Genomic DNA, 26,224 nt, shown 5'->3' with positions numbered 1-26,224 from the left:
AGCCACCAGGGAAGCCCTCTTGTTGTATACATCTCTTTCATCAGACAGAACAGACAAAATGAACTCAATGCTACAGATGTACAGTGGCCTCTAGTTGAATGGCTTGGGCATGTGCAACCAGCCTGCATACTTGTCCAATGCAAGAGTGAATTACAGATTGTTTTCACTCCTTGGCTTGTCTTGAATAGTAGTTAAATTGGGTCTTACCATTATAAGTGTGTGTGTGTGTGAGTTTGTAAATGTATAGATCTATATATACATGGGTTTCCCTGGTGGTTCAGATGGTAGAGAATCTGCCTGTAATGCAGAAGACCCAGGTTTGATCCCTGGGTCAGAAAGTTCCCCTGGAGAAGGGAATGGCAACCCACTCCAGTATTGTTGCCTGGAGAATCCCATGGACAAGGAGCCTGGCAGTCTCCATGTGGTCACAAAAAGTTGGACACAAGTGAGCAACTAACATGTTCATATATACTGCATTTTTCCACTTAAAAGGAACCCTGAATCTTTACTTGGTAAACTACACTTTATCTTCTTCAGTATATATTAGCTTCCTTAGGTCTTATACCTCCATCTTAGTTGTTCTTCTCTTTTTTGTTCCATCTCAAAATTCAGTAAGTGTACCTTTACCAGAGGACTTTCCTGGTGGCTCAGTCGGTAAAGCGTCTGGCTGCAGTGCAGGAGACCTGGGTTCGATCCCTGGGTTGGGAAGATCCCCTGGAGAAGGAAATGGCAACCCACTCCAGTACTCTTGCCTGGAAAATCCCATGGACAGAGGAGCCTGGTAGGCTACAGTCCATGGGGTCACAAAGAGTTGGACATGACTGAGCGTCTTTACTTACTTACCTTTAACCTACATTTAACACTTTGATGTTTATGGTGTTCTGTGTAGTCTGATTATATTCCTGAAACTTTTCATTTGAGATTTATTGGTATGTTTCTTGGTCAGTATGATAAGAAATCCATGAATTTCTTTTTTTAGAGCATTCGATTATCCATGAGTTACATTTCTTTTTAAGGTTTCTCTCTATGAGATTTTGCCTATCTTCCCTCTGTGCCTTCTGTCCAAACCTCCTGGGTCTTGAGTTGAATTGAGGTTCATTTTCCATCCCTCTTTCAGTTATTATGACAAGTGTTGGTTCCCTGTTCCTGAGAACAGCTAAGAACTTTGAAATGTAGCCAGATAAAGCCACGTTTCCCATTTCTGCTAGCATTTCCAACTTACTAGAAATTTTTATTCACACCAATTTTAAACTAGCATAATATTCAAAAGCAGAGACATTACTTTGCCAACAAAGGTTCGTCTAGTCAAGGCTATGGTTTTTCCAGGGGTCATGTATGGATGTGAGAGTTGGACTGTGAAGAAAGCTGAGCGCTGAAGAATTGATGCTTTTTTTTTTTTAACATAGTTTTTTTTTTTTGTCTTTTTTAAATTTTATTTTATTTTTAAACTTTACATAATTGTATTAGTTTTGCCAAATATCAAAATGAATCCGCCACAGGTATACATGTGTTCCCCATCCTGAGCCCTCCTCCCTCCTCCCTCCCCATACCATCCCTCTGGGTCGTCCCAGTGCACTAGCCCCAAGCATCCAGTATCGTGCTGTGGTGTTGGAGAAGACTCTTCAGAGTTCCTTGGACTGCAAGGAGATCCACCCAGTCCATTATAAAGGAAATCAGTCTTGGGTGTTCTTTGGAAGGAATGATGCTAAAGCTGAAACTCCAGTACTTTGGCCACCTCATGCGAAGAGTAGACTCGTTGGAAAAGACTCTGATGCTGGGAGGGATTGGGGGCAGGAGGAGAAGGGGACGACGGAGGATGAGATGGCTGGATGGCATCACCGACTTGATGGATGTGAGTTTGAGTGAACTCTGGGAGTTGGTGATGGACAGAGAGGCCTGGCGTGCTGCAATTCATGGGGTCGCAAAGAGTCAGACACAACTGAGCGACTGAACTGAACTGAACCAGAAAATAGAAGTCACTTTGCTCTTCTTCATGGTCATACATGTTCAGTTGTGTCTGACTCTTTTCAACCCTTTGGAATATAGCCCGCCAGGCTCCTCTGCCAATGGGATTTTTCAGGCAGGAATACTGGAGTGGGTTGGCATTTCCTCCTCCAGGGGGTCTTCTAGACGCAGGGGTCAAACCCGCATCTCCTGTGTCTCTTATGTTGCAGGCAGATTCTTTACTGCCGAGCCTTCAGGGAACCCAGAAGTCTCTTTAGACTGTCAATAATTGACTGTTTCTGCATGTTAATTAATCTCTATGGTCTTCATCTTCCTCATCTATAAAAATCTGTTGGACTATGACCTCTGAGGTTGTGTAAGTTCTAATATCTATGGTTTTAAAGTATGCCAGATTACCTGTAGAAATTTTAATTTAACATTTAAAATTAAATCAAGAGCAATGACTCAACTTTGCCCCTCTGAGGTTTACCCAGGACTGATATTATATGTACTTGAACAGTCATCTTAGTAATCCAAATGTGGAAGGATTTCTTTACTGTAGGACATCTAAATAATCATTGCCTCAGATGCCCCATTCTTGGGGTGGAGGAGGCATTGGGAGGACCACCAGTTACTGGCCCACAGGTACCACCACAGACCCTGCACACCAGCTTCCCTAACAAGAGGTAGCAGCCCTGGTGGTGACAGAGGCGCCCTGAAGGACATGCTTGCTCTTTTTCTTCATATGGTTGCCATCCCTCATGCTGGCAGATGCTTCACCTGAATCGTGGTCTTGCTATAGCTTTTGTTTGTTTGTTTTTTGGCTGTCCTGGGTTTTCATTGCTGCAGGCGGGCTTTCTTTAGTTGCGGCGAGCAGAAGCTATTCTCTAGTTGTGCTGCACAGGCTTCTCATTGCAGTGGCTTCTCTTGTTTTGAAGCATGGGCCCTAGAGCACTTGGGTTTCAGTAGTCAAGGCTCACGGGCTTAGTTGTCCCACGGCATGTGGGATCTTCCCGAAGTGAAGTGAAAGCCGCTCAGTCGCGTCCAACTCTGCGACCGCATGGACTATACAGTCTTTGGAATTCTCCAGGCCACAATACTGGAGTGGGTAGCCTTTCCTTTCTCCAGTGGATCTTCCCAACCCAGAGATTGAACCCAGGTCTCCCACATTAGGTGGATTCTTTACCAGCTGAACCACAAGGGAAGCCCAAGAATATTGGAGTGGGTAGCCTATCCCTTCTCTAGCAGATCTTCCTGAACAGGGATCAAACCCGTGTCTACTACATTGGAAGGCAGATTCTTAACTGTGATTGCTTTTGATGAATTTTATCTGTGGATCATAGTACACATGGATTCTTAACACTTCAATAGTTCAATGAAGCCCTTTACAACCTAGTTTCTATATTCGTGATACTACAGGGTTTACAGTATCAGTAATTCACATAGCCAGGAATCATTCCAAAGTTAAAAGTAAATGACTTCATTTCAGATATCAGTTTAAACTAAACTAAAAAAAAAAAAAGTGACTTGACTCCTGTATTTGGGATTACATGGCCATTTCCTTAAGTGTCCATCTCCTAAAGTTCTTTGTGTGGCCTTTCTTGTAGTAATTATCTCCTTTGTTTCTAGGTGAATGAAATTTACCATGATGAGTCCCTGGGAGTGCATATAAATGTAGTCCTGGTGCGCATGATAATGCTGGGTTATGCAAAGGTAAAATGTCTTCCTATATGTGAACTGTGAACATCAAAGAGTGGGTTAGCAAACAGATTAGTCTACTGAAGCTATAGTAGATATGTCTCACGTAGACCCCAGTTGCTCTGAATTGAGAAGAGAAAACTGCCCCAATGAATGGAGATCTCTAACTTAGAGTAGATAATGAATCATTTTTGTGCTGGTGTCATTTGATGTGTTTACCTCTGTCTAATGGAGTTGGAGATAATTATCCTGATTTTAGGTATGACAATATAATGAAAAAAAGAGGATTCCCTTAATAGTGAAGGACAGGGAAGCCTGGTGTACTTCAGTTTGTTGGGGTCACAAAGAGTCAGACACAACTTTTCAACTGAACAACCACCACCAGCATTAAATTTATAATTGACTTTTTAATCCAAAACATGTATGTTGAGTGCCTGCTCTGTGTCAGATGCTTTCTAGGTGCTTCAACTATATCTGTGTGTGTGTCAGGCTGTGAAAGTCACTCAGTCGTGTCCAACTCTTTGTGACCCCATGGACTATACAGTCCATGGAATTCTCCAGGCCAGAAAAGTGGAGTTAGTAGCCGTTCCCTTCTCCAGGGGATCTTCCCAAGCCAAGTATTGAAGCCAGGTGTCCTACATTACAGGCGGATTAACAAAATAACAGAGATCCTTACTCTCTCATAATTTCTTAAAAGGAATGTTTCATATCTTTCCAATTAATAAAAGCGAAGCATACAGTGAATTTTTTTTAAAGGGCATTAATCTTATAATCTTGAAAACAAAGTGTTGGGTCAGTACAGACAATAGGCATTTTTATGTAGTGTAACTTTAGCTGGCTTTAAAATGGCACGAGTTGGCTCCCTGTCCTTGGAAATCATGGAGTGGATGAAATAGTCTCTCCCTTTGAGGAGAAAACATAGGGGAAGTGACTAACTTGGCAGTTTTCTTAATGTTTAAAATTAAATGTCCCCCTCCCACAGTTAATCCTCCTGATTATGGAATACTAATGAAATATGCATTTAGCAAGAACAGGGGGGAAAGTCCATGTGTTTGCATTTTTTATATATGAAAACTTACCATTTCTGGTAAAAGGGCATCATTGATCTTTAGTTTCCCCCCCAAACCTGACCTAATGAAGACAGTGTCTCTAGCACTCAAGGCAAGTCAACTCCAGCTGGAGATGTCAAAAGCCTTCAGTTGGTTGGTAAATCATTTCTTTGGAGAAGTATGTGATCAACATAAAACAAACCAAACTTTTTTATTAAGAATGTAAACACTGATAAAACCATCTGCTGAAATGTAACAAAACTCTCAGCCAGTCAGCCAAGTAAGAACTAATTTGAGGTTCCAAATTCAGTTTCTCGTTCCATCAGAACTACTCAGGGAAGTGTGGCTCCTGGGTTCTTCAAGGATGGGGCTTTTTGCTCTGAACTTTTATCTCCTGATGATAATGTGATAGTAACTGCATTCCCCAATGGCTTAAGTGGTAAAGAATCCACCTGCAATGCAGGAGATGCAGGAGACATGGGCTTAACCCTAGGTCAGGAAGATGCCCTAGAGAAGGAAATGGCAATCCACTCCAGTATTCTTGTCTGGAGAATCTCATGGACAGAGGAGCCTGCTGGGCTACAGTCCATAGGGTCGCAAAAAGTTGGACATGGCTGAGCACACATGCACAGGGTTCCCAAGAATGTCACTCCATTTCTTGGAACAGCAGGATATGAGTGCCCCCTCTCTTCATTGCTGTGAGGTTAAAATAAAGAGTAGTTATTTTTTTCAGTGTGAAGTTTATATAATTTGCTCCTCAAATTATATAAACCAGCTTTGATTAATTTTGAAGCAAAAAAAAAGAAACTGAAGATCTTTGGCTTTAACATTTCTAGAGAAAAAGTTCCAAATATTTCCATCTATCTTCTGTTACTGTTCTTAATATTTATTGAGATTTTTTACGCAGTTGATTAATACTGAGTTGCTTCACAGTAGCAAAATAATTCATCATCACATATTTCAGTTAATGGTGTCAGCCACCTTTCACACAGATAATGTTGATCGTCATAAAGGTATCCCTTAAGTGCATTTAGAATTTCCAAATGAGATTAGTTATCTAAACAAGCCCCCAATAGTATTATTGTACATTATTTAATTACTGTAATCTCAAATGTTAATTTCAGAGAAAGTTATTCAATGAAGCCTTTGGGAAAATATTAATATTATGTATGTCTTTAACATATTGTTTTCTCCTAGTCCATCAGCCTCATAGAAAGGGGAAATCCATCCAGGAGCCTGGAAAATGTGTGTCGCTGGGCTTGCCAACAACAAAAGTCTGATCCCAATCACTCTGAACACCATGATCACGCAATTTTCTTAACCAGGCAAGACTTTGGACCTGCTGGAATGCAAGGTATTTCCATTACTATGTAGCAGAAAAACTTAAGGGCATGACTTTTCAAGAGTATAAGTGAATCACTTTGCTGTACATTTGAAACTAACACAGCAGTATATATCAACTATTCTACAACGTAATATAAAAGTTTTTTAAAACTTAAAAAAAAAAGACCAATCCTGAATCAGGGAGTCTGTTCACATGTTCACATCTCCACCATCATTTTCATCTTTGCCTCAGCCACGCGTGCATTTGCTTTCTGTTGCTTCCAGTGACTTCTGTGGAATTCACAATGTTAAATGCCACCTAAATGCCATGACATATTATGCTCTCCTTTACAATAATAGGTGTACATTTGGGGTACAGAGGGGCTGCTATAAAATGCAGTGCAATTTCCACTGAGTACTTGGAAGGGGAAAGGAGGTGCTATGGGAAACGTCTGTTGCCAAAGAACTTTCTCCCCAAGTCAGCTTACATCTATCTATCTAATAAACTCTGATGTAGACTTCAAAAAAAAAAAAAAAAGTTAGACTGACCACTTTCTTTTCAACGTGGATGGAATCTCTGGCTCCCTTCATCAGTACCATGATTTGAAGGAACATTCACCACAGCAGAAAGGTAGGGCTTAGTTGGTGGGCAGAGCAGAATGGTAACCCCAGGCAGTTCCTTCCCCTAGGAGAGGAGAAAATTGCAGACCCAGTGAATCCTTTCAGAGCCCGTTACCTGTGGCTTTCCCAAGAGAATGTGGCATGATGCTAGCAGCGAAATAATACTGCCTCTGTTTCCTGAAAAGCTTTTTTCTTTTTCCCTCGGCAAAGGTCCAGTAGTAATTCTTAATGGGTTTTCTCATAAAATGAAAATAAAAGTAATTGTTATTCTCTACAGGATATGCTCCAGTCACAGGCATGTGTCACCCAGTGAGAAGCTGTACCCTGAATCACGAGGATGGTTTTTCATCTGCCTTTGTAGTAGCACATGAAACTGGCCATGTGTAAGTCACTGTTGACAGCTATAGAGTGGGGGAAAAAACAAGGTCTTTTCTTTCTGCCTCTCTCAGTATTGTTCATACTTTGGGCAGAGCACATGCCAGCGTGCAACTCTCACCCTCTTGCCAAGTTTGAGGAGCTGAAAAGAGTGAAGAGGTCATGCACTGAAACCAAATGAGTGACTGGCTTGCAGAGACACTCGTGGGCTTTTCATAGCTAAAGAACAAGAAAGGCATTTCTGCCAGATTGCTTCCCGTTTCACAGTGTCTGTGACTCCTCCACAAAAGCCTTGTTAGCTTAAAAAAATACCTATTTCCCTGTACATTTCAAAACAGAAATTATGCCAAAGCCGTGGTCCGTATGTTGATTCTTACCAGTGAGGTCTTGCTCTGTGTTCTAGGTTGGGGATGGAACACGATGGACAGGGCAACAGGTGCGGTGATGAGACGGCTATGGGAAGTGTTATGGCTCCCTTGGTGCAAGCCGCGTTTCATCGTTACCACTGGTCCCGGTGTAGCGGCCAAGAACTGAAAAGATACATACAGTATGTCTCCTTCTTTGTGTCGTGAGAACGTTACAGTAGAAATACAGACGTGAAACTGTCTCTTAGGACATTGATCATAACTGAACTCCCAGTGAATGAAAACTCTTGTTCATGATAAACATTTTCTTGTGACTTAGCTTTTGGCACAGTAATTCCATAATGTGATTATAATATTTGAAGCTGTAAGCCTAGCCTTGAAGTGAATTTTTAAATGTGATTTCCTTTCAGTAAATTCTCTGTGGGATCTTTGACTAATGGTAAAAGTTGATTTGAGAATGAAGAGAGGGTGGTCACACAATGCCTGCATAGGGTATACCACCTGTACCCCATAGGGTGGATGTCAGAATCTGCCTTGCCACACCATGGGGGTTCAGCTAGGGACATGAACAAGGTCGTTACAGTTCTACTGTGTTTTTGAGTATGCTTGGCTTATTTTCCTGGGAAGAATAAAGATGAATGGTCTTTTTCTAAATGGAGCTGAAACCAAAATCCTTAAAAGATATGCTTTCATGAACTTGCTTTATGATCTGATGAAATTCCAGAGTATGTAACCTAAGAATACTTTCTCACTGAGACATGATAAAAAAAAAAATGAACATTTAGCTGTATGCACCATTTTCCTTCCTCCAGTTCCTATGACTGTCTCCTTGATGACCCATTTGAACATGACTGGCCCAAACTCCCAGAACTTCCTGGAATCAATTATTCTATGGATGAGCAGTGTCGTTTTGACTTTGGAGTTGGTTATAAAATGTGCACTGCGGTACGTTACAGTCAATTTAGATTTTTGCATCTTAAAATCTATTTGTGTAGCTCCTGTTTGGTGACCTTTACAGATTCACTGGTGCAAGAATATGAACCAATGATTTGTGTTTGCTATGTCTCTACATGCTATAGCTAAGTGCTTTAAATATACTGTCTTATTTAATCCTTGTGACAGGCTAGAAGGAAGTTGGTACACTTTTATTTTACAGATGAACAAGCCAAGACTTACAGAGGTTATGCAACTTGCTTAAGTCACACATCTGGTAAATAGGGCTTTTTATATGTTAGAGGAAGCTTTACGTGTTAGAGCAAGAAAAAATGTATTTCATTGAAAGAAGTTGATCTGCTGTTGAAATTCTGCCTTTGCAGATGCTATTTGGTTTGCCTGTAAGATATACAGTCAGTTCCTGTTTTCCTGTGTTAATGTTTTAACCTGAGAATTCTAAAGCTCTGGCTTCATATTGTAAAAAATTAAAATTTCTGCATTAAGTAATAGGAATTAGAACAAAAAACCCAGATAGAAAATGAGTACTAATTTTAAAAGAAAGCTATGACGGAGTTTCCCTGGTGGCTCAGTGCTAAAGAATCTGTCTGCCAATGCAAGAGACATGCATTCCATCCCTGGTCCCGGAAAACCCCACATGCCTTGGAGCAACTAAGCCCATGCGTCACATCTATTAAGCCTCTGCTCTAGAGCCGGGGAGCCACAACTACTGAAGCCTGTGCACCTTAGACCCCTCGCCCTACAGCAAGAGCAGCCACCGTGATGAGAAGCCTGTGCTCACAACTAGAGAAAAGCCAGTGCAGCAATGAAGATCCAGCACAGCCATAAATAAATAACACTAAAGAAAAGAAAGAAAGCTATGATGATAAGACTGTATGTGGATAATTAATGGTATGTGTGTGTCTGCTCAGTCATGTCTTTGCTTTGAGGCTTCATGGACTGTAACCTGCCAAGCTCCTCTGTCTGAGGAATTTTCCAGTCCGGACTACTAGAGTGAGTTGCTGCTTCCTACTCCAGGGGATCTTCCCTACCCAGGGATCAAACCCGCATCTCTTGCCATCTCCTGCATTGCGGGTGGATTCTTTACCACTGTGCCACCTAGGAAGCCTAAGTAACGGCATAGGGAATGAATATATGGATAAACTGGCATTTGATATACAGGTTTATTTTTTATATCTAAAAATGATAAGAAATGTACTGTTATGAAGAGAGTAGATGAGGAAACAGTACATACAAATATGTGTGCTTAAATATACACTTGGATATTATAATATAGTGATTTAGGAAAATAAAAACACATTCTTAAGATGAGAAAACTAAGATTCTGATCTGGCTCTATTACTGTTTGGTTTGTATCCATAACTATATAACCCATATTTCTCAGCCATGGTATGAAGATCAAATATATACAAGTACTTTATAAACTACATGAATGTATTGTGACATTTTGTTACACTTGGAATACAGTATCTTACATGGAAAGTTTGACAGATAATTTCTGCATTTAGTGAGCTCATGATGAGCATTTTTATTTTTTATGTCTAACTGGTTCATACATACAGGGATAAAGATAAGCCATTTTGATGGCTTGAGAGCTGCAAAACTGCTATGACATTTTCATATTTACAATGTTTGTAATAATTACTCACTCTTTAAAAATCTGAAAACCATAAAATAGAAATGGCATGCAGAATAGTAAAAGTCAACTGGAGAACCAGACAAATCATTGTTCATCAGTGTTCTTTTAGAAGAGCAGAATAAAAGTATTCTTTACTTGGAATTCTTAGACATGTTTGTTTTCTTAACACGCTACAACTTTGACCATTAACTTGAAATTAAAATATCCAAGAAACATGACATGAAGAAACTGTATAGCCGGTATTATCAGTACAAGTCATTCCATCTCTACGTCACTGAGAGTTTGGTTTTTCTCTCTTTCAGTTCCGAACGTTTGATCCATGTAAACAGCTTTGGTGTAGCCATCCTGATAATCCCTACTTTTGTAAGACTAAAAAAGGGCCCCCACTTGATGGAACCGAATGTGCTGCTGGGAAAGTGAGTATAATCTGTTTATACAGTAGAGATATGTTGCATAAGAATCATCTTTAAAATGGCACGTATCGTCATCTTTAAGAAAATTATAGGATGTGAAGTTTCACTGTGATAATGCACGAACATAATGTATTAGTTTCCTAGAGGTGCTCTAGCAATTACTAACAAATTACCAGAGAGTGGTTTAAAACAACAATTATTCTCTCAGTTCTGGAGGCCAGAAGAACAAAATTGGTTTCACTGAGCTGAAATCAGTGTGTGGGCAGAATGGCCCTCCCCGCAGAGGCTTTCGTGGACAACCTGTTCTTGGCTCTTCCAGCTTCTGGCTGGCTGGGTTCCTTGACTTGTGGCTGTGCCACTCTCATCTCTGCCTTTGTGCCCACACTGCCCCCTTCTCCTCTGCGTGTCTTTTTCCCTCTGCCCCTTTCTTATAAGGATACATGTGATGGCATTTAGGGTTCACCTGAATAATCCAGGGTAATCTCCCCATCTAAAAATTCTTATGTAATTACATGAGCAAAGGCTGTTTTCCAAATAAGGTAGCATTTACATATTTTAAGGATTAGGACTTGGCATCTTTGGGACCACTGTTCAGCCCCCGACTGATAGAATAGGAAGCGGCTGCTCAGCAGAGTGTCTGGGCTCTAATGGGATTTGATTTACTTGCTGGCATCACACTTCTTGTGAAAGTTGTCCAGAAATAAAGTCATGTGAACTTAGACGATTTGGCCTTGCTCCTTGGGGAAAGATGCCCAGAAGTTTTCAATCTCAAGTTGTGTAGTAAGGATTCAATGCTCAGAAACTGGCCCAGTGCCAAGCTTCACTACTCATGAGGGGAAAGATCACGAAACCCCAGACAAAGGCATGTTGAGAACTCATGTTGAAGGGCTTTGACTAGTTTGGAAATAAGATATTGTAGATAGGACCAAAACCTGGCAAAGAAGATTTATATAGTTTTTAGTTCTTTTAAAGCCCTTTAAAGCTCCGTTTCAAATGTGTATAAACTGTACTTGCTATCAGAATTACATACATAATAGTAATAATAAAATCTGTCATTATCCACGTTTAAACTGTTAGGAATTATGTTAAACTCATAACATACAGCATGTTGCTTTTGGAAAATTTGGTATTATAGCTTAATGACTGAAAAAACAAAAGTAACAATAAGTTGATTCGTTTTCGCTTTATGCAAAAGATATCCTCTAAACCAAATCTGGACATCCAATTTCCCTAAATATATTTGTGTTATGTTTAAATTTCCTAAAGTTGAGTTTTAAGAAGCACTTTTATTGTGTGTAGAATAAAAACATGAATCAAAATGTTAGAAAGGAAAAGAGCTAATGCTTTTCGAGCATCTGCTGTGTGTTGGGTACTATAAGCTCTATGTCTCTACAGTATCTGTGTTTTAGTATTCCCCACTTAGTTCTCCTGGTCAGAGGGTCTTACACTATCCATGGTCCTTTCCGGGCCCCAACTTCCTCATCTGAAAGGTAAAGATAATATATCTGACCTATCTATTTCTTAGAATCATTATGAAAGCTATATATGTTATAATATATCTGACCTATCTATTTCTTAGAATCATTATGAAAGCTATATATGTTTTAGATATATTATATTAATTGTTTTTGAAGTTAAGGCATATAATTTCCTGTCATTATTTAAAGGGGAGGATATTGCCCTTAAAAAATTCCAATAATACGGATAACAAGGGATGAAGGGTAGACTAGCACCGACTGGGCAAATTAAGTGCTCCGATCTCCTTATTGATTATGATGTTTGATACTCACTGATAAATGGGTCATTTAAAAACTTGTCTGAATTAATGTTATTTTTTATTTTAATTTTATACTTAAAATGCAAGTCTAAATTACCCAGTATGTATAGGTCACCATATTGTTGTAATTACTTTGGGATGATTTAAGTGTTTTTTCACCAGAAAAAGAAGTAAAAGAGAAAGGAAGTCTTTCGCTTGGTGGTCCTTGTATAACAACTTCAATTTGAGCATGGGCACAAAGTTTCATAATTGTTTTTGTCATTTTCCTAAGTGGTGCTATAAAGGCCATTGCATGTGGAAGAATGCTAATCAGCAAAAACAAGATGGCAACTGGGGATCCTGGACCAAATTTGGCTCCTGTTCCCGGACATGTGGAACTGGTGTCCGGTTCAGAACACGCCAGTGCAATAATCCAACGTGAGTGTAACTCCTGTCATGCACATCACTTGGGGACAGACCAGAAAATGCCTCAATATTATGCCATTAATGTTCAGTTTCACAAAGTACATGTAAAACACAGACCGTGAAAACTAAGTGTGTAAGGGTCTATTTTGGGTAAATCCCCACTAATCCATCTAGTGAAGAGTAGTCCGTGATTAAGGTTAGAGATTGTTAAAGAAATTGCTGTGTAGGAGGCTCTGGAACTGAGCAGGGAAAGCAGATCACTGTGTCCTTAGGACTGGGCACCGAGGCTGCGAGACCTGCTCTGGGAAGCACAGGCCTATTGGCAGAAGCAGCACTAACCACAGAGGCTCCCTCACTTCAGAGTCAGGAGAGGAGTACTTCAGAGCCGAGCCACAAAGACGGTAAAAGAAAGACCAACGAACTGTTGGGGGGAAAGTTATCCATTTGTCCTCCCAGAGAACATTTTTGGAATCCCTGTTGTGTGCTTAGTAAATCTTATTTTCTGCAGGGAAAAAAAAAGTGAACTATCAGGGTTATTAGGACAGTCTTCCTTGGGAAGGGTTTAACATTTGGGACCCGTTTTTTTTGTCTGGCAGCAGGATGGCTCTGAGCACATCTTTGTACAAAGACTGAGGGATCTGTTTCACAGGAAGAGATGATGGCAGTATTCACAGAAGCAACAAAAACAATAAAAATTATAGTAGTAAGAACAGCAAGGGCTCACCACATGCCACACTCTTTTTTAAGTGTTTTAAACACAGTAACTCATTTAATCCTTGCAATTTTTCTCTAAGGAAGATAGGATTATTGTTTGCATTGGATGTATTAAGAAACAGGCATAGAGCCATGATTAATGTTTCTTTGGGTTGCAAATACATGTTTTATGCATGATAAAAATATATAATTTTCCTGAGACCACATGCCTGTTTGTTGATTCTTTATATACTTTTTTGTGCGTTTAAAACATATCATTTGAAGGAATACACTGTTTTAAAATATACTGATTTGAGTTTGGGGCTTCCCTCCAGCAAACCCTAGCAGGGAGAGGACAGTGCTTTGGAAAAGGGATTGAAATTAGGAAGTATGAGTCCATTCACGCGGCTGGCAGCTCAGAAGCTCTGGCTTTCTGCCCTCCAGCACTGTGCCTGCAAGCTTCAGCCACTGGACCAGAGCCAAAAGGCCTTTCTCAACGTTGTCTTTTCTTTAGGCCCATCAATGGTGGTCAGGATTGTCCTGGCGTTAATTTTGAGTACCAGCTTTGTAATACAGAAGAATGCCAAAAACACTTTGAGGACTTCAGAGCCCAGCAGTGCCAGCAGCGTAACTCCCACTTTGAATACCAGAATACCAAACACCATTGGTTGCCATATGAACATCCTGACTGTGAGTAGACACCCACGCTTCTCCTGCTGTGTGGACAGTTACTTAGAGCTTAAGCTTTGCCAACACACAATCCCTTGGACTTTCGATCCTCACTTGGCAATTTAGAAAACTTGGTGCTTATAGGGGTGAGTCCTCCTGGGTTTCCAAGAATAAGGCTAATACACTCCTTTCTCTAGAGAGGTGAGAATTATGGAATAGTTCCTGGCAGGCAGTACAGCCACCATCACTATTGAAAAGACGAGTGGAAAGCAATGCCTGGGAGAGATGCTGAGTTTCCTCATGCAACTGAAATCGCTCTGCTGGGAAATGCCTCTGGAATATTGTGATTTTTCTTTTCTGAACAACTAGAGAAAGTACAGCTATTTTACAATCAAGTCAGGAACAAGACAAAGAGCATTATTGAATAACAAAGGCACTTCATAACCCTTTACTTTTGTACCGTACATTAGTTATTAAGAAATACACTGGGAAATTTCCCTATCATGTTTCACTCCTTAGCTGTGAATTTTCAGTTAAATCTGTTCAGATGGGAACTTCTTGACATATGTCTTATTTGTGTGAATACACTGCTGAGTTCAGTTTAAATCTGTTTTAAAGGAAAGATGCACATGTGGAAGAATTCAGAATTGCAATGCATTATTTTGATTAATTTGAGGAAAGTGAGTCACATAAATTAGATTTAATTAATGAGATCCTACAAGAAGCAAAAATTGTACTAGGCCACTGGGTCAAACAAAAGAGAAACCTTTTCAGTGCTCTGCTGCTACTGCTGCTGCTGCTGTTAAGTCGCTTCAGTCGTGTCCGACTCTGCGTGATCCCATAGACGGCAGCCTACCAGGCTCCTGTGTCCCTGGGATTCTCCAGGCAAGAACACTGGAGTGGGTTGCCATTTCCTTCTCCAGTGCATGAAAGTGAAAAGTGAAAGTGAAGTCACTCAGTCGTGTCCGACTCCTAGCGACCCCATGGACTGCAGCCTACCAGGCTCCTCCGTCAGTGCTCTAAGTGTCACTAAAACTAAATTGATTTTGAATGAAATTTATTGAATAACCCTGGTTAAATCTAGGGTAGCCAGAGAGCCTGGGTTGTATGGGACCAGTCATACCAATTTATATTGTTAGGGGCTTTGCTAGTGGCTCAGATGGTAAAGAATCTGCCTGCTCTGCAGAAAACCCGGGTTCTACCTTTGGATCGGGAAGATCCCTGGAGAAGAGAATGGCAACCCATACCAGTATTCTTGCCTGGAGAATTCCATGGACAGAGAAGCCTGGCGGGCTACAGTCCATAGGGTCACAAAGAATCAGATATGACTGAGCAACTAACACTTTCACTTTCATCCCTTTCTATATCATTAATAGAGCTCCTTTTCACTATCTGAATTATCCCAGTTTAGATGACAAATCATAGGGTCACCCTGGCTAAAATAAGTATGCCAAGTATGCGTACCCCCCCCACTCTTTATTTATACAATTTGTTTCCAGGAAGCCATGTTGAAACTGTATATTTTAAAAACAAACTATACTATTCAAATATACCATTTTGCATAAATAGTTGACTTAATAATCCTCCATCTTATACAGCCAAGAAAAGATGCCACCTTTACTGTCAATCCAAAGAGACTGGAGATGTTGCTTATATGAAACAGCTGGTGCACGATGGAACACGCTGTTCCTACAAAGACCCGTACAGCATATGTGTGCGCGGAGAGTGTGTGGTGAGTTCAGGTTGCTTCCACCAAAGCTTCCTACAGTACTGTGTCATTCTCCTTTTCTTCTCATTCATCGGCATATTTTCAGAATTTTTTTTAACTCTTTCTTATGTGAGATCACATTACAGTGAGAGTCTATGAATAGTTCTGTAGCTCAACTAAATTTGGAAGAAATTGCACTTAATAAAATCAAACTTTGGTCACCAGAGAAAATTTTTCAATATTTAATTTGTTTTTCTCATTTCCAGTCAAATGCATTTCAGGGGGTTCCTGAGGCCTCAGGGCTGGGAATACAACTGGAACCATGCCTTTGCTTTGAGTATTTTATCCTAGCCATCCACTAGTACAATACCAAGTCTTTTTTTTTTTTTTTAATTCAATGCAAGATGTGCTTTATCATCTTAAAAAACTTCTTTTTCTCCCTGTCTCACCTTCCAATTATTTCTAACTTTAAACACTTAATTCCACATCAGAACAAAAACACTGGTGAAGATGAAAAGCTTTTTGTCCATTTAGTCTTTTTTTATGTCGTTTATTTCTTGTCCATGTTCACACGTTTAAATGATAAGGAATTATCTCATTAACTGAACATGTTGCTGCTGCTTGATTCCTTTTGACCTAGGTACAACTAAGGTGTTAATATAAAAGAATCTCAAATATGTGATGCCTCATAGTTGAACTAAAATTTCCCTGAAAGTAGAATCTGTGTTTTATTCATCCTTCACCTCCCACAGTATCTGGGAGTGCGATAAGTATATATGTGTCATCATTTTCTCTGCTCACTCTTGTCTCAAACTTACAAGTGCAGACTCATCATTACCCAACAGCAATTCACATTAAAAATCCACCCCAGTTGGACTTCCGTGGTGACTCAATGGTACAGAATCTGCCTGCCAATGCAGGAGACACAGGTTCCATCCCTGGGTTGGGAAGATCCCCTGGAGAAGAAAATGGCAACCCATTCTAGTATTCTTGCCTGGGAAATCCCATGAACAGAGGGGCCTGGCAGACTTCAGTTCATGGGGTAGCAAAAGAGTTGGACATGACTTAACCACTAAAACAAACAAAGAAAATAATTGTTTTCTGAACCCACTTTCCACAAATGGATGACTTCCTTGGCTTCGTTTGAATCCCTTTGCGTTCTTGAATTGCCTTCTGCACCCTCTGTTCCTTCAAGTTACTTTGAAAATCTCATCATTGGTGATGTTTTGTCTCACATCCCTTACCAACTTGTAAAGTTTGTACTAATGGAAAATTCTCTATTTTGATTTTCTTCTTTATAAATATAAAGGCAACCGGGGAAAAACACATCCACATCTTAATTTTTGTCTCCTCAGCATCAGCTACAATATCTGTGTTCAATAAATGTTTGATGATTGACTACATATGATAGGAGAAACACTTCATTAGGCTGAGGGAAATTTATCTTTTATAATTACCCAGGGTGCAAGTCATTTGATTTCATAATAGTTCTTTAAAAGACCAAGATATTAAAAATTAGAGTTAGAGAGGGAGTTTCGTGCCTGGCTGTGGGTTCATGACGGAACAAATGGTGTATCATGCTCCAGTATGTTGACCTTTACTTGCTTGGCACGTTAAAATGAGCTACATCTAATATCTTCTCTCCCCAGAAAGTGGGCTGTGATAAAGAAATCGGTTCTAACAAGGTTGAGGATAAGTGTGGTGTCTGTGGAGGAGATAATTCCCATTGTCGAACTGTAAAGGGGACATTTACCAGGACACCCAGGAAGCTTGGTAAGATGAAGTTCTCATGAATTCAGTATCCATAATTTGCCTTTTTTGAGACTTCTTTTAGGAATGCACCATTTTCTCTATAAACACACACACAAAAAATTAGCTGCTAATTTATTTTCATCCAGATTACCTTTCAAGAAATTATTGAAATAACTTTGAGAATCCATATTCTATAGCATCCATGATGAAAACGTATCTACTAAATTTAGATAAGGAACAAAAGAAACCAATATCAATTATAGTAGTTCATTAAAATATGTGTTCTGTTTAATTTTGTGTTTTTAATAAAATGTATTAAACCTAATTATTAGAATTAATGCTTATTTTGAATTTTCTGTTTGACATAAATTACTGATCAGAAGTTAAAAATATTCAGAAACTTTTAATACAATTTTTAGTGTATTACAGTCACTTTGCTTCTTTTAAAAGTGAACAAGTTTATCCTATTTATAAAACTATAAATCTTGGGTTCATATTTCAGTTAATATTTATAATTTTATATTAAACAAGTTTGAAGGTACATACAACAAAAAATAACCTGAGGTATAATTGCTTACAGTGTAAATTTCTGTGCTTGTTACACAGTCAATGGCCTGGACTTAGGCATATGGTGAAGGTTCATTAGATGGAACCAAAGCAACAAATAATATGCAACATTATTCGTATTTTCATAATTATACATTGGAATTTTCACAAAAGATTTATATACAAACATGGATTACTGAATGATTTAAGTTTGGAACAATTATTATTTAGTTATTCAACAAACATTTATTGAACAAAAGTTTGTAAGAATTCAACATTTAAAGATTAATTTAATGTGAGGCTTCCCTTAAAAGCTTCTCTTACATCCAAGATATAGTCTCTTACAGAATAATAGAAAACAAGATAAAACAAAGACAAAGATTTGGTTCACATTGAACACATTGTCATTGCGGTAATTTTTCCTTTTAGAAAAATAGGAAACTATATATATTAAAAAAAAAACAACTAGTCTTTATCCAAATGGAATAATTCTCTTAGTTCTTTTTACTCCCATTATCCCCCAGTCACCCACCTCAAGCCATTTCCACACATATCAGCTTTGCTCTTTGATATATTTAGAACAGAAGTAGGTGATGTATTTAGGCAGAAGTAGGTGACTGTATTCTAATGTGCTTTCCTTAGGTATTCCCTACTCTAGTTACTGATATCTTTGCTGTTTCTCTGTGATAATTTACTATAGTTTGTACTTTGAAAATTGTAAAAAGCAAATATTGCCATTTCTGGTTGATGGCATTATTTTAATAAAGCAAACAAAATTAGAATTATGTACATAAATTATATGCATTTAGTAGAGTAACATGGTTTTCTCCATCTTAATGTGAAATAATTTACTATGCTTTATTGCAATTATGAATTGTTCATTTAGGTGTTAAATAATTAATTTTTCTTATTTCCAGAGTGAATAAATGTAAACAAAATGTTTTTTACCATTGTTATCCACTCTATATTATTTTTAATAAAAGGTAGTAATACTTTTTTTTTTCAGATACCTCAAAAATTATGCTAAACCTCCAAATTAAGTTCAGAAGAAGAGAGGAAAGCTTTCAGACTGTTCCAAGATAATCTAACATCCATTTTTTTGCACTAATATTATCATCATAGTTATTCAATAGACTAATTAACCTTTTCCAACAGGGAAAAATTTAAGCAAGAGATGCCATAAAGAACTCAAGTTGCTGGAAAATGAAATCTGCAAGTATTCGACTTCAAATCACCTATATCATTTCTCGTTCATGCTTAGTCTTACTTTCATTGACTATTAACAGTTTATTGGCATTAGCTAACTATTATGAATGCATTTTGACTTCAATATATATGATTATGAAACATATTTTATATGTTACCTAATAAAATTATACAAAGCTTATAGTATAGTCAATGAAACAGCAAGACTTGGATAAACGAACTCTCTACTAATTAAAGACGTTCTATTTAAGGGAAGACAAGAGGAGCTTTCACTTTACCCAAAGGAGCTCGTAGTGTTTCTCTTGCTGAAACAAGGGAAGCTAAAAATGTATTGGGTAAGTTATAGCAAACTGCAGAAAGATGGGCATCCATAAATGGCATCAAGCTGTTTTACTACCCTTGGTATCTTAACCACATTACTTCCAGCTTCTGATACTCAGGCAAACATGGTACGTTTCATGTACTGATTATCACCCAGGCTCAGGTGCTGAAAACCCTGACCCCAAAATGACCGCTCCACTTAGTTAAGACACTAATAAATATTATTTAAAAAGTCAGGTAAATCTACCTATAGGTAATCATTGTCCATAAAGAAATGACCAAAAAACAGATTTCTTTCTGACTCCACCAGCAATTTTGTATTTATAACTGGATTTCTGTCATTACTTATAATGTGTGAGTTATAGGTTTCATAATGTAATGAAGGTACAAGTTGCATAATCTTCCTGTATTCATTTTTTATGGAAACGAGAAGAAACATTTTGGTTTCTCTATTTCCCCTGACTATTGTTGATTTATAGCTAGGACCTTAATTCTAAATGATCTTAAGATAATTTTTCAGTTCAGTTAAGATAACTTTTAGGAAATGTGATAATACTAGGAAGGTTTATTATACAGGACAATAGGACCTTAAAACCTAAGACAACCTATTAAGCATTTTGGTTTGCAGTTTCTCAATTAGAAGATTGAACTTAGGGTCAGTGTAAAGGCACCATGACATAACTTGCAGATGTTTTCCAGCCAATCTACAAAATATATTTTACAACATTGCTATTTATAACTGTGTAAAGCCTTAAAAGTAGTTGCTAATCACGATATAAATGAAAACTACTCACTGGTTTTTCTTTTGTAATTTCTTTAGAATAGAGCAGGCTTTTAAATCTGAAGCTATTTCATTAATTAGAAATAGATTAGAAATAATAGAAATATTAGAAATAATTAGAAATAATAATTAGCTGTCTATATTTGCCACTTAGACTTTTAAAATAATATATAGACCAATAAAATATCTCAAGAAATTCACCAACTAATCACACTATAAATGAGCCCCTATTCAAAAGGATGATTTAAAAAACTAAAGTTGCATGGAGGGACACAGGCGAGTATAGTATTATATTTGCCTGAATTATTGTTGCCACAATTTGTAGGTCAATACAAAATAAGTGACTAGTGGGTTAGAAACAAGATTAATTTTTTATCGACTTAATAATTATAAAGAAAAATATGCCTCTGATCCTGTGCCAGATGTCATAAAATCTGCCAGTGCTTTGAAGTTAATTTCTGAAACTGCTTTTTTCAGTTTATGGATGCCTTCTTCTGCATGCAGGAGCCGTAGGAACGTAATGCCTGACTAACCATGGTTGTTGCTTTTGTTTTCTTCTTTGCTTCCTCCAATATTTACTACACATGCAAAGGGTACCTTAAGATGTTTGATATACCCCCTGGTGCTAGACATGTGTTAATCCAAGAAGACGAGGCTTCTCCTCATGTTCTTGGTAAGTGTTTCTGTCCACTGGCTGTGCTTTAACATGCACTGAAATGTAGAAATGTCAAAGAAATGATACATAGATATAGATACATGTGTATGTGTATCCATGTATACACATATATATCTATGTCTATGTACACGTATAGGTCTGCAAGGTTCAAAATTATGTATAAATTCATCATTACCTGGTTTTCCGTGGTCATTTCTCCCAACTATTCTTTCTTTATCATAAGAAATATTCACAACTAGAGTTTTAATTTCTGGTGAAACTTGGTTTGGTTCATTAGGACATGAAGGAAAAAATAATTTGGTAAGTGTGAATTTGTTATACATTTTTATTCTGTTATTGGGAGATGAGAAAAAATAAAATATTAATAAAATGCACTAAATTAAGGAATAATATCAGAAAAATTTGCCATATTTGTTGACAAATTAATTCTGATATTTTGGTTGATGCCATCCTGTATGCCTCTTCTTTTAGTGCGTTTTAAGTTCTTTGACTGAAAAGCAACCACATCCAGGTTGTGCTAGTCCAGTACAAATTTCCTGATATCTGTTATGTGTCCAGTTTGACTGGCACATGCAGATTCGTTTTCTGCATGCTTTCTGTTTATTATCTGCAAATTATCCCATTTATAATTTCCAAAAGATTTTTTTCCTCCTTTCAACATTAGAAGATCATGGAGAAATGTCATTCTAGAGGGGTTTATATTTAAAGTGAATGCACAAATGTAAACATAGCTTTCACATATTCCTTGAGCCATTAAATCACTAAGAAGATTTCTGAAACTGACACATCTGTCAAACCTATGAAAATTTATAGTAAATTGCTTTTCTACATACATGTAACTTCAAAATGTATTGTTTTTTGGTGTTTCATGGAATTTTTTCTTAGTATTTAAAATATATTTACTACTAGATTTCAAAACAGTCTCCACTGTCTAGCTGCAGTCCTTTATCCTATAATTGAAATTCCCTACTTTTTATTCTGGAATTCAGATTATTATCTTTGGAAAAATTAGTTTAAAATCTCAAGAGGAATAAATGTATTTAACTAAAATTAGTCATGTTTTCTACACATTTTTAGTAATAGTAATAACTTTTGAAATTTTATTTTCTAATATCATTAAATGCCAATGTACCTCCAAACTTTAAAATGCCATTTGTTATTTTTATTCATTAGAGAAAGCATTTTATTTAATAATATATAGTAAATCTGTAATATATTACAATTTTTGTCACCAGTAAAGAGCTTTTCGTGACCATTTAAGTAGGTAATGTGACCTTAGAATTTACAGTTGTCAGGACTGATTGCTTGTCGGCCTAAAAATTAGTTCAACTACTTTGAGTACCTCTAATATTTTGACTTAACTTGAAAGAATTACACAGTTAAAAAAAAAAAAAGGCATTATGTTGTATGCTGCCCTAGTATAAATCATTTGTATTACTTGTTGTAGAAGAAGCCTTCATTTTAAAAATATTTCCAGCTTCCTGAGGAAATGTACGGGATGAATGAGTTAGAAAGTGTTAACTGCTTTGGCAGTGTTTTCGAATGGGAATATTTGTTAATTTTTACTTTCTATCTCACCACCTCACCACTATTTTTAACTGGTTAGGAAGGCTTTTTGAGAATTTTGAATGCCTACTGAATGAAGTATGAGTCCTATCAGAAGTAACACTCATTTTAGTTGCTTTGATACTCGTAAACACGGTCTTTCATTTATAGAAGGAAAGACTTAACTGTGAATCGTCAAAGCTGTAATAAGATAAAATGTATGCCGGTTACTCATTTTTCTTTCCTTAGCAATTAAGAATCAGGCTACAGGCCACTATATTTTAAATGGCAAAGGGGAGGAAGCCAAGTCAAAGACCTTCATAGATCTTGGTGTGGAATGGGATTATAACATTGAAGATGACATTGAAACTCTTCACACTGATGGACCTTTACATGATCCTGTTATTGTTTTGGTATGTGGCATTACAGGCTCACTGTGTAGTTGGTTTACTTTATATTTTTATAATTAATCTATCTCAATTATAATTAATTTTATAATTAAATATTTAATATAATTAATTTTATTTACTTGCTTGTTTTTAATAATTCCATTTACCCTTCCTCTTTATTCTTTGGGGAACTTTGTCATATATTTTATTATGTATACATTATAAATACAGTATTATTATCTTTGATTTTGGTAATCAGTTATCTTTTAAAGACAAGAAAAGAAAAAATAGATTTTTATATTTACTCACATATTTAGCATTGTTGATGCTCTTCATTTTTCCTGGTAAATCTGATTTTCCATTTAGTACCCTTTACCTTTGATATAATGAACTTCCTTTAATATTTCTTGTGCTATGGGTATGCATGCTAGCAAGTTGCTCTCTCTGCTTTCAATTCTCTGAAAAAGTCTTTATTTCACTCTCATTCTTAAAGGATATCTTCACTGGATATAAAATTGGAAGTGGCTAACTTGTTTGTTTTTTTCTCAGCACTTTAAAGATGTTTTTCTATCATTGTAGAGAGGTCCAGGAATTTGGGGTCTCATCTAGGAAATAGATATGACCATGAGGTGGCACCCAAACATATTGTTCAGGTGATGCCTTAGCAGGTTTGCATGTGAGGCCACCTTCAGGAAGAAGACAAGGGCAAAGGAACTTTTGGGGGAAGGGAAACTCAAGAGGGGATTATGTGTCCACGTGATGTTGCCCAGCAGCACAGCAGGGAAACTCTGGGTTAGAGAGCTTCAACAGGCAGCAGCAGCAGCTTGGGATCCCGATAACCACAAAGTCTTATTTATAATTAGTGGATTTGGGGTCCAGTTTCATAAGGATATGCAAAGTAAACAGGCTCTGTTCTTCAGTTGCTCAGTCGTGTCTGACTCTTTGTGACCCCATGGACTGCAGAAAACCAGGTTTCCCTGTCTTTCACTCTCTCCTGGAGTTTGCTCAAACTCATGTCAATGAAGCCATCCAACCATCTCATCCTGTCTCCCCCTTCTCTTCTAGATGGTTAGAGATCTACTTGTTTGGGCTACACTTGAAACAATTGGCTATGTGAAAATCCAAGTTTGGTGCCAATGGACTTTTGAGCTAACTGGTCTGAACTTGCTGTATATGAATAAACGACCTAGGGGCCAATATACAGGAGCCATCATTGACTCATTTATATAACATTTGTCCTCTCGAGTCCATTGTTTATGATGAGAAGTAAGCTTCATTTAGGTTGCTGCTGTGCATTTAGTGTGTCAATATTCTCTGGCTGCATTTTACAATTTTCTCCTTATCTTTTTGTCTTGGATGGTTTGTAGTTTGACTGTGGCATGCTTAGTTTGTGATGTTCTTTGTGTTTATCTTGCTTGGGGGTCACCAAGTATCTTGGCTCTATAGATTGATGTTGTTCACTAAATTGAGGTAAATTTTCCATATGTCTTCAAGTTTATTTTTCCCCATCTCTCTCTTTCTATTCCTGGGACTCATTTACATGTATGTTAAACCAGTTGAAGTTGGTTCACGAGACTTGTGAACTTTGTTCATCCTTTTGTAATCGCTGTCTTTTCTCTGTCCTTCAAATTGGATAATTTCTACTGAACTGTGTTCAAATTCATTGACTGTCTTATGTGGTCTCCAGTCTGCCACTGAGCCCATACAGTAAAGTTTTCGTGTCAGATAGTGTATTTTGTTTTCTAGAATTTCCTTTTTTTTTTTCTTTTCTTATAATTTCCATTTTTCTGCTGAGATGTCCACATATTTTCACTCATTATGTCCAACTTTTCCTCTAAGTCCTGAAACTTCATATTGCCTGATTTTGTGGGCTCTTTTTTTCTTGATTATAGTTCACATTTTCATACTTCCTATATGTTTTTTTATTGTACACTGAGCATTAAAAATGTTAAGTTGTCAAGCATTTAGTATACCTTGCCTTCCTTAAAAGCATTGGGTTTTACTCTGTCTGGCAGTTAATTTATTGTCAGTTTCCACTGATCCTTGGAGGCTTGGTTTTCCTTTCTGAGGGTTGATCTGTTTCAATTTTGTTCTTATTCTTATGTCTTGACTTTCTGGTGCCTTAACTGCATACCTGAAGTGTTAGGGAGGCCATGAGAGCACCTAGGGCCCTCATCCCTGCCTGTGCTGAGGTACCTCTGTCCTGCTTCCAGCCCCATGGCAGCCACTCATTGGTAGACAGCATGGTTTCTTGGCCTGAGCATGCACAGACCAGTCCTCTGTGTAGAAAACCCATGCAGCTTTCTGGACCCCCCTCTCTGAAGCCCTCTTTTCTTTAGTGCCCATGTCTCTGAAAGTCCCAAACTTCCCCCTCCTCCTCAGCTCAGTGAGACACTGACTTGGCTAGGGTTCCTGCTCTCCATACCAGGGTCCAGACCTGGCCCTGTCCAGAAGCCAGTACTTAACGTGTTACTCTCCTCATGGAGATCATTATCCTTTGCCATGTTATTCATTGCAAGAAAAAAATTCCCTCAAATATTGTATCCAGTTTTATTATTTTTAATATCAGGAAGGCAACTCTATTACTTCCTCATGAATGAAAGCAGAAACGATCATTTTGACTTGAAAAATATTGTTAGATTCTGTATACCAAACCAATATTTATTGGATTCCCTATAAAAATATTATACCAATCTAAAATAAATCATCTCACTAAATTTCAAATCTTTTTTCATTTGAAAATTATTTCTCTTTGATAAAGTGTCTATTCAGATCTTTTGTCCATTGTTAAAGTAGGTTGCTTTTTTCTTTTTAACTTTTCAGAGTTTTTATATATACTCAATATATAAATCCTCTATGAAATGTGATTTTTCAGATATTCTCTTCTAATATGTAGTTTCTTTTCCTTCTCTTAGCAGTGTTTTTCATAAAGAAAAATATTTTAACTTTATTGAAGTCCAGTTTATCAATTTTTCCTTTTATGGATCAAGACTTTCTTATTATATAAGGTTGTTTTTTTTTTCTTTTCCTGATCCAGGATCAAAATTCTTTTTCTTCTTTTTATTGTAACTTTTATAGTTTTACATTTAACCATTTTAATTTTATTAACCATTTAAGCTAATTTTATACACACTTTGTCTACGTTAGGGTCTTAGTTTTGTACATGGATGTCCATACATTATCTATTCTTACATAACAGATCACCCCAAACTTGGTGGCTGAACACAAGCAACATTATTATCTCATAGTTTCTCTGGGTCAGGAATCTGGGAATAGCTTCCATGACTAGTTCTGGCTCAGGGTATCTCATGAGGATGCTCTCAGCTGAGGCTACAGTCACCTCAGGGCTCCACTGGAGAGAATCTTCTCAGTTCCTGG

The 26,224-nt window shown here is 37.6% G+C and overlaps 1 protein-coding gene across 2 annotated transcripts in view; it reads left to right on the top strand.

The window, feature by feature from the left end:
- ADAMTS3 (ADAM metallopeptidase with thrombospondin type 1 motif 3) overlaps positions 1 to 26,224 on the top strand; it is a 280,320-nt gene that overhangs the window by 236,707 nt on the left and 17,389 nt on the right. For both annotated transcript variants that reach the window (XM_024993300.2, NM_001192797.1), the window contains exons 6-17: positions 3,574 to 3,657; positions 5,889 to 6,045; positions 6,913 to 7,018; positions 7,414 to 7,557; positions 8,188 to 8,320; positions 10,268 to 10,381; positions 12,427 to 12,572; positions 13,768 to 13,943; positions 15,521 to 15,654; positions 17,280 to 17,403; positions 20,829 to 20,909; positions 22,707 to 22,870. In XM_024993300.2, the coding sequence (XP_024849068.1) occupies positions 3,574 to 3,657; positions 5,889 to 6,045; positions 6,913 to 7,018; positions 7,414 to 7,557; positions 8,188 to 8,320; positions 10,268 to 10,381; positions 12,427 to 12,572; positions 13,768 to 13,943; positions 15,521 to 15,654; positions 17,280 to 17,403; positions 20,829 to 20,909; positions 22,707 to 22,870 (1,563 nt within the window). The remainder of the gene's footprint in view (positions 1 to 3,573; positions 3,658 to 5,888; positions 6,046 to 6,912; positions 7,019 to 7,413; positions 7,558 to 8,187; positions 8,321 to 10,267; positions 10,382 to 12,426; positions 12,573 to 13,767; positions 13,944 to 15,520; positions 15,655 to 17,279; positions 17,404 to 20,828; positions 20,910 to 22,706; positions 22,871 to 26,224) is intronic.

The sequence above is a fragment of the Bos taurus genome, chromosome 6 (assembly GCF_002263795.3).
Source record: "Bos taurus isolate L1 Dominette 01449 registration number 42190680 breed Hereford chromosome 6, ARS-UCD2.0, whole genome shotgun sequence".
Classification (NCBI taxonomy): domain Eukaryota; kingdom Metazoa; phylum Chordata; class Mammalia; order Artiodactyla; family Bovidae; genus Bos; species Bos taurus.
This window is presented reverse-complemented; position numbering and strand designations above follow the sequence as displayed.